We start from the raw sequence: 9,071 nt of genomic DNA, 5'->3' as shown, positions 1-9,071 counted from the left end.
ACACACACACACACACACTTATTTCTACTGGAATTTGAAAGGTTTGATATATAGGTTTTCAAGGCCCTTCAAGGCCGTGCCTTGTCATATGCAAGTGTACAAAATAACAACACTGCTGCATTTCATTGAGATGTTCCAGCTCCTTGGCTCTTGTATTGTGCGTGGCATGCTAGCTTAATGGAACAGAGCTATAATTAATATTACAACAATGTGCTTCTCCTGCTTTGACAAGTCAAAATGAAAAAGCTCTAGTGGATTACTGTTAATGTGAAAACAAATATTGTGTGTGCTAATAGGAAATTAAATGTGACTAATACTAGCGTAGTGTCCTTAAACTTTAGCTGCCAATTATTTGAAACTTACTACTGATTATATATTTTGTCTGATGTCCTTCATTATCAACGTACCTCAGGCTCTTGATGTGCTCCGTTATTGAAGTATTTTTATACTGTACTCTAAGGGTTGCTTTGACTTTTCACACCCAATTTTCTGTTGCACATGAAATGGGATAGCAAACCCACATTTCCCATGCAAACAGAATGTTTGTACAGAAATCTGCTTTAAAAAAAACACCAAACCATTTTCTTGTTAACCTTGTATGGCGACACAAATCTTTTTTGCTTTTAGGGCAGTGAGAATACAGTCTGAATGCCTTTCATTCCACATGTCTCATCATTATGTTGTTGATTATGGGGAAAAGGGGATGGAGAAATGAGAGACTCTGAAAGGCAATCTTGCTCGCTAATGGCCTGCAAAGTTATCAGTTGCGGCTTAGTGAAGCTTAAAGCAGCTTCATTGGGATGTAATAGCTAGAAAAGTTGTCCTCCATTCACTCTAGCTAATCCTTCCTTCAGGGCTTTCTCTCACAATCAGAGATACGTGGAAAGAGGCAGAGCGAGAAGAATGAAGAAAAAAAAGAAGAAAGAAAATGACGACGACCAAAAGAAAATTGCAATCAGGCACAGGATGAAGAGAAATTTAAACGGCAACCAAAATGCCATCAGGATTGAAGCTTTGGATGATGATGCTGTTCAGTGTTATGAGCGTGATTTAGGCAAGCAGCAGAGCGGATCACTACGGTCTTATTCTGGCCTCCTGTAAAGCACTTTTGTATAATTATTCAAGTCATAAACATGGCAGCGGGGTTGGTCTTATTCATTCCAATCTGATCACTGCTTGCTCTCTTTCCCTGCCGCTGGAACTGACACACAGAATTTCCTGTTTGATACCCACTCCGCTCGTGCCCCTCCATTTCAAAGAAGAAATACTCGCAGCCCCAGGGCATAAATCTTAATCTTGATTTATCTTTACAGAAAGTGTCTTTAAAAGCCACCACAATAGCTTCAAATGCTCTCTGGCATAGATTCTGGAACATTCTTCCAGAAGACTACCTCATTTGATGTTTTCTTTTTTATTTCTATTTTTTTTTTTTTTACCTCTTTGTATATTTGGTTTCACAACAAGCATTTACAGTGCAATACCACAGCAGTTATAACAATCAGCAGACATGCAATTATGTAACAGAACAACCGACAGTTCTTTTAAATGAACCGATAAAGATGAGGTTTTGCCTGTACTAGTGTGGCTCCATTTTGTAAAAATATAGGCCTATAAATAACTAATTTCTTAATTTTATGTGGGGGATAGAAACACCAAAACGGCAAGCTGAAAAGAAGACTGCATATAAAGCAACTGTCAGATTATATAGTATAGCTGTAAACAATCCAAACAGCACAATTTAATAACATTTGTGTTCCATTCCTGCCTGATTTCAGCTTCTTTAATGCCTTGGACACAATCACAACTCTCTACAGCTACTGTGTACATGAAGAGAGACACACACACACACACACACACACACACACACACACACACACACACACTGACCTTGCCAGCAGGCGCCCACAGTCAGCTGTGTATCAATCTTTGCGGTGTGGATCGGCCAGTCATCCGTCACCAAGTAGGGTTCATAGGTCACACCATCGACAAATAGGGTCACTGCAGGAAACTCCACGTTGATCACATAATAGTGCCATTCCTTGTCACAGATCTGTAAAGGCGAGAGAGAGGTTATGATGTTATTAAGCTACAGCACTTTCTGCTATGTGTCCACTTCATGCATTCAAATTAGAAAATATTCCTTGTTATCTTGTACACAAAAATAGGGCAGCTTTAAAAATACATTGCTCTGGCAACCACATCTCTTTTTTTGGGGGGGGGGGGGTTTTTAGGTTAGGAGCATTTTTCCGTGGAGGATTATGTTTATAGGGAAGCTGTTATGAAGATGATGTTTACTCCATGCAGCTGAAACCGAAGGCGCATCCTTGAGCGCTCCCCCGGCTTTCTACCTTTAATGAAAGAGAAGCAAGGGATTCCTCTCCTCTTCCCTGAATCATTTGCTCCCTGTCGTCAGACAGCTAATGAGGTTTCTGTCTAATGAGCGGTTTATTAAAGGCGCGCGACGAGTGACAAACACTGCTGTTCTCTTTCTGCTCGCCTCTCTACCCACCCCAAACAAACAAACTTTCTCTACCTGGGCCACAACAAGATGTTAACATATCTGCTAATTAGCTTCAGGGCTACAACAAACAATTATTTTTGATTAACCTGCATATTACTTCCTTGATTATTCAATTAGTTACCAATAAAATGTCAAATTGTAAAATTGCCATTATACTTTCCCAGAACCTATGTCAAAACATTGTTTGTTTTTGCAAATTGCCACATTTTAGAAGCTGGAATAAGTGACATTTTGGCAATTCTGCTTGAAAAATGACTGAAACAACTAAATAGTGATCAGATATCGTAGGATTAATTTGAATTGACAAATTACTTTAGCTATATTGTTTACTGTGAAGCAGACTTGAGTTAGAATTCAAGCCCATTAAGTCTAGTGGCTGTTAAAAAAAAGAAAGAATAATGTAACTGTGTCAGTCTGCATTCACTTCATATGGGATGGAAAATATATGAATGATAACCACGTCTACGACTTTAGAGCATTCTCGGGACGGACAACTCCTGCAGTGGGTTGATTCAGGAGGGAGGTTTAGCAAACTCTGAGTGTAACCCTGAACTCTGAGGTAATTTACCCTGAGATGGCAATCTGAGTTTTTGGTTCCAGAACTGCTGATTTGAGTTTGTTCAATCAACTCAGAGTAGGTTGACTCAGAGTTAAGCGAGTGTACCACCACCAGAAAAAGGCAGCATACATGGAGCCATGATACTACAATTCACCATGGCAACAACCACAAATAATCAGTTGGCATACTTTAACCCACTGCAACTGGAACTTACTCATGCGCACATACAGCGAGTTTGAATATTTTGTTAAGAAAAGAAACATGGCTGCTGCAGCAAATGAGCGAGAATTGGAGTGGGAGAAGATTGCTGCTTGAGTCAATGCGTAAGTCATATACAGTATAGTGTATTAATTTCACATTTAATCGCAAGTATAATATTACTGGTGAAAACTGGTGGACGCTAATGATATGAGGACGGATAAGGTTATGGAGCCTACATATTTGATGGGTCGTGAAGAAAAACGATACCGCTCAAATAGGTAGTTATCAGGAAATGATAATACATCTGGTTGGGCCTCAATATCATCTCCTGACGTATGTCTAACTCCCCGCTAAGTAAGACAAGCTTCTTCATCAATGGGATCGTCGACAAAAGGACATGTAATGTTCAAAAAAAAAAAAGAAAAGTATAGTCTGCCTAACATAGTTAATAAACCAACGCTGTTTTTTAAATTCATGCAGATGACAAAACTGCGCTACAATGCGCCTGTTACAGACAATGAAGGAATGAGGAACTGAAAGAGCGCTGTCAGAGGGAGGAGGTTTATTGAAGAAAACCTGCTCCCAACCAGGTTTCACAGACTCATTCTCCATAGTTACTGACTCTGAGGTTAAGTTACCTCTCTTTCTGAAACAGGCTCTTTCTTAGGTTTAAAAAAAACCTCCCTTTCTGAAACAGAAAACCCAAAGTTCTCAGGGGATAACAAACTCAGAGTTTTCACTAAACCTGCTTTCTGATAGCACTTCATCCATACATTTTGGCCCATCTGTTCGCATTCTCAGGCACATCCGTATTTTTAAGTGCCTAGTTGAATATGCTTTACAGTTGCAATTATGACATTGAAATAATTTGACAAGTCTTTTAACAGCTACAGGAAAGTGTGATATGACATGATTGCAGCATTTGCCTTGTGGTTGACAGTGTAATAAAACATGAATTTCCCCCTTACAAAATAATAATGGGGAAATATACCAAAAATTGTAAATAATACATAAATCTGTTATTGTTGTGAAGTTAGCCCATATTAAAATCCATACAGTAATCACCACCTTGTGCCAAGATTTCTTGGGGTATTTTTGCCCTGCTTATTTTCTGGCACTGCCCTGAACAGCATTAACAAGTATAGACAATGAATGAATGTAAGATAGAAATTGATATCTTGCACTCTTAGTACCCAGGGTTCTGCAAAGATGCATGTCAAATTATGTTTTAGATGTTATATGCTGTAAAAGGGCTTAATAGAAATGTCCTGCTTTAAGTTATTTGACCAGCCCAGAGGATGAATGACACATACAACACTGCATGGGGTCCTGAAATCAACAGCACATCTGTGTCAGAGTGCCTGTTAGCTGAATCCCAAGTGCAAGTGTACTTCCTTCTAAAGTGATATTTACACTTAAAAACTTTGGCAAGTTGGTGAAGTCTTAAAGGATTCCTCACATTATTGTTTCTCCTCTTATGGTCAATGCATCTGTTTTTCTGTAATCAGTCTTGTGTGACGGATTTGGATGAATAAACAGCAAACATCAATCTAGTTGCACTGAAGCGGAGAATTCTTGCTAATTTGAGATGCACAGAGAGAAACCAAAGGAAAGGATACAGAAACAGATTTTCATTTTGTTAGATTTATTTCTATGGTTCAGTGCCCACACAAACGCACGTAGTTTATTCAAGCTGTGATATAAACTAATGGGTTTAAGACCTTTGTTAGAGCAACCAGGAATCTCCAAGGATGTACAATTCAGAAAGTAGTCTCAAACTTTGCGAGTGTGAAGGGACAGAAATTCCCAGAAGATATCCAAGGCTCCCCTTCCACCAAACAGTATCACGTCTCTCTGCAGATACAGAGATGAACATGTTTAGTTACTAAGCTTTTTATGGATTGCTTCCTTATACAGCCACAGGTTGATCTGAACCTCACCATTCAAGGCCTAGATTAATCTGGTTTTGGGTCAACCTACACTTTGAATAGTTAGAATATTAAGAGCAGAGTAAATAAAAAACTATGTAAAGAAGATTAAGGTGCTTGCTCCGTTTCTTAGACTGCTGTACTGCATGCATATTGAGATATCCCATGATTTCAAGCATGCATTATTAACAATGACAGTATGTTATAGTTTCATCAGCTCACATTCTGGATTTGTATGTGTACTGGACTAGACAGGCAGAATGAATTTGCCACTTTCATTTAGCCGCTGGCTGGCTGACTGCCTGCCTGCGGAGATCTCTGAAAAAGATTGTTGCTGAAAAGTAGAATTACAGAGCAGAAGAGGCATGTGATCGTTTTGAACTTGCTGGACTTTGACATTAGTCACAGCTTTCTTTGTTACACCTACTATCCTTTTGGGCTCCAATAATGCTGCCAGAGCTAAAAGAATCTGATAGAAATTCATACCATCATGTGTGCAAGACTAGGGCTTTATATCCATGCTGGCAGCTTCGGGAGGCTGAACTTACCATGCCAACACTAGCATGCCAACACGTCCGCAATGACGTGATGTTTAGCAGATATGTTTACCATATTCATCAACTCAGTTTAGCATGATACCATGCTCAAATTTGCTGATAAACACTAGACACACAGTTCAGCTGAGGCTGATGGGAATGTTATTACAATTTTGACCTGATGATGGCGCTAGAGGAGAACTCAGTAGATTACCAAATTTATAACAATTCATCCTAAGGAGGAAATTCATTTTGTATATTACGTTTAATCATTGTCGAGACATTTCAATCTCAATCAAAAATCTGTGGATTGATTTAATCATTAGGATTCCTCCTCTGGGAACGATTAATGCCTGTAACAAATTTTATGGCAATCCATCCAACAGCTGTTAGGATATTTCGTGGTGGACCAATCTCTGGGCAGACAACACTGACAGAACGACACTTCTATTCATAGAGTGGCGCAGCTAGCGGAAAAAATACACATATGTAAGTACGAGATGGGAGAAAAACGTGCTCTGGTTTGTGGGCATTTCTTTAAACCAGCGCCGGACGGCGCCACGGTGCCTCTGCAAAGTAGCCTCTGGAAGGAACTTCTTTTGGTGGAACATGTGTACGTTCAAAACTTGTTTTTGTCGTGCAACAGAAAACTCAGATTGGACAGATAGTCTAGCTAGCTGCCTGGATTTATCCTGCAGAGATCTGAGGAGCAGTGAACTATAGTCCTCAAAAAATCCACCAGAGTTTAAGATTCCAACAGAAAGAAAGCAGAAGGTAAAGGACATCCGGCTCAAATGAGGGACATCCGCGAGACCCTCTGGCGGCAGCTGAACAATCCCGGAAATGAAACCTTGTCAACGCCCCTGCTAATGTAGATGCCATGTTAAATACATTTCTTCATTTTATTTTGGATTCATGCAACACCAAAACACTGAATATTTAAATTATTTTCCATGAGGATAGTAATCATTTTTGCTCTCCCACTTCTAAAATTAACCATTTCTACCTTTTTGATGGATTAAACCACTTTTGTGTAGAAAATGTCAACAAGATTTCCTCCATGAGAACTTGTTATATTCCTTCCTTTTTCACTCAAAATGCTACAGTGTAGTACAGATTTGTGCACTAATCGAGCAGAAGTTCAGTAATACAGCCTCCCTGGGGCTGGATCACTGAATTTAGTCAAAGATTAAAAACATCAATTGAACAAGCCAGGGACAGCAAAAACCAAAGATGCAGGAAAACAAACCGGAAATTAGTCAGTAATGCTGGATCTTAAAATATAGCTTGCACTGAATAAGTGCTTTATAAGTATGACCTTTTTCTTCTGTTCTTTTTAGTACACATTGTTTGGTTACACCTTGTCATTCCCAGCATAGCTCCACACACCATCAACCTCAGCAGAAGTCTAATCAGCATGAATAAGTGAAAACACATGTGAGTGTGACGGATTTTTATATAGACACCCCCCCCCCCCCCCCTTTTTTTTTTTTACAGCAGACATTTTTGGCTCGTCATATCAGGAAAAGCAAAGGTGTAATTAATGACATTAAAAAGCTTTTCCTACTACAAGTCCACTGTCAAAAAGGTGTATTATGGAAAGAAGATGGCCAGGAGAGGGGTTTTACTCATCCTACAACTCCAAATGAGGATACACAATTCCTTCTTTTTACCTTACACATATATATATATATATATATATATAATTTGGAAAATGCTCTATCCCTCAGATGTAAGACTAGACAATCTCTTTTTTCAGGTTTATACTCTGGGATAGATTACTTCCTTGTTTAGAACCGTGTTGGACAAGATCAATGACTGTACAATTGGTATCCAGACACTTTCTGATCATTCCTCTGTTGTTGTAACTATCTCCTGTCCTCATAAAGATTCAGATTACAGATGCTGCCTATATCCTATTTTACGGCGCCAGATTAACCTTTGTTAAGTATATTGCCATGCAATGGCAGTGTTTTATTGCTGGGAATAAAAACAACGGAGATAAGCCCGTCTATCTTGTGTAAATCTGCCATGGTGTATTTACGAGAGGCCATTACCTCTTAAGAAAGAAGATCTTAAGAGCCAATTGGACCTAGAAAACACTATACAGTCTTGAGGCTGAATTTAGGTTGTCACCCAAAAGATCTCTGGCAAACAATTACACGCTGCCTGCTCTGTTACCAACTACTAACAAGAGAGCAGAGTCCCATTTCTTCTTTTGTTTGGAAAATAGGTTATATGATTCAGATAATAAACGAGATTTGCTTATAGTGCATATTGCCAGAGTGAAAACCCAACACAACCCCTTATCCACCGACAGCAATGGGGCATTTTGAATCTGCTGACATAAACAGAATAATGAGGACATTCTGCTGGTTGCTGGGAAGCGCTTTAGTAGGGCCGAGTTTATTTTGATGCATTAGTGAGGTTTGGGATGGGAGGAGACTTCATTGTATAGATACAACCCAAACATAATGGTGGTCAGATCGGTTTTATGTGACAGCACCCGACAGGCATGCCCAATAAGACCACTGATCTTGCTTTGGTATTAGAACCATGACTTTATCATACTTTTTTATGTAAAGGGTATAATGATTATTAAAACAAATTTGTAATGATTGGATGGATTGGACTGAATATATCTTGGATGCTGACATTATTACTTTGCTGTTCTCTTGTAACATACTGATTGCTTACTTTCTGTGAATTTAGCATTCACAAGATATTTTCAAGAAATCCGAAGCTTTGCCTTGAGGCTGCCACTACTCTCCTTTCCTCATCTGTCCTGTTCCATACAACCTTTGTCTGAACTACTTTCTTCTCTTTTTCCTCCTCCTGCTATCCCCACCTCCACCTCATCACTCCTTCCTACAGTTACTTGCAGATCTCTTCTTTCCCTTTTCATCTCTTTTGTTCCTTTTCACATTCCTTGCCTCTGCCCCTGTTGTGCCACTGCATTATTGATGCAAGCCTATTATGTGTCAGTGTGAGGGTAGGGAATGACGAGGAGAGTGAAAGAAGAAAACAGTAAAGAAAGTAAAAGAGCTTTGATATCATGCTCAACAGCATGTACATAAAACACATCTTGTCATACAAAAGCAGCTTATTCCTGTTAGGCACAAGCTTAATGTAAGAGGCCGTATACTGTCATGCAGGCCATGTAACACTCACAACTTTACAGAATAAAGTTCCAATGGAGGTTTGTATTAGCTGAAGAGAAAATAATTGTAGAAATTGCATTAAGGTTAAACTTTCAGTGTTGGGCGAGTTACTTCCAAAATACATTACATTGTAGAGTACTAGTTACTGTCATTTGAGAGTAATTA

The 9,071-nt window shown here is 39.2% G+C and overlaps 1 protein-coding gene across 1 annotated transcript in view; it reads right to left on the bottom strand.

Moving 5' to 3' along the window:
* The window catches only part of clstn2a (calsyntenin 2a), a 152,354-nt gene that overhangs the window by 23,497 nt on the left and 119,786 nt on the right, over positions 1 to 9,071 (bottom strand). The window contains exon 10 of the mRNA XM_032531498.1: positions 1,888 to 2,050. Within this exon, the coding sequence (XP_032387389.1) occupies positions 1,888 to 2,050 (163 nt within the window). The remainder of the gene's footprint in view (positions 1 to 1,887; positions 2,051 to 9,071) is intronic.

Source organism: Etheostoma spectabile, chromosome 12 (genome assembly GCF_008692095.1).
Source record: "Etheostoma spectabile isolate EspeVRDwgs_2016 chromosome 12, UIUC_Espe_1.0, whole genome shotgun sequence".
Classification (NCBI taxonomy): Eukaryota; Metazoa; Chordata; class Actinopteri; order Perciformes; family Percidae; genus Etheostoma; species Etheostoma spectabile.
This window is presented reverse-complemented; position numbering and strand designations above follow the sequence as displayed.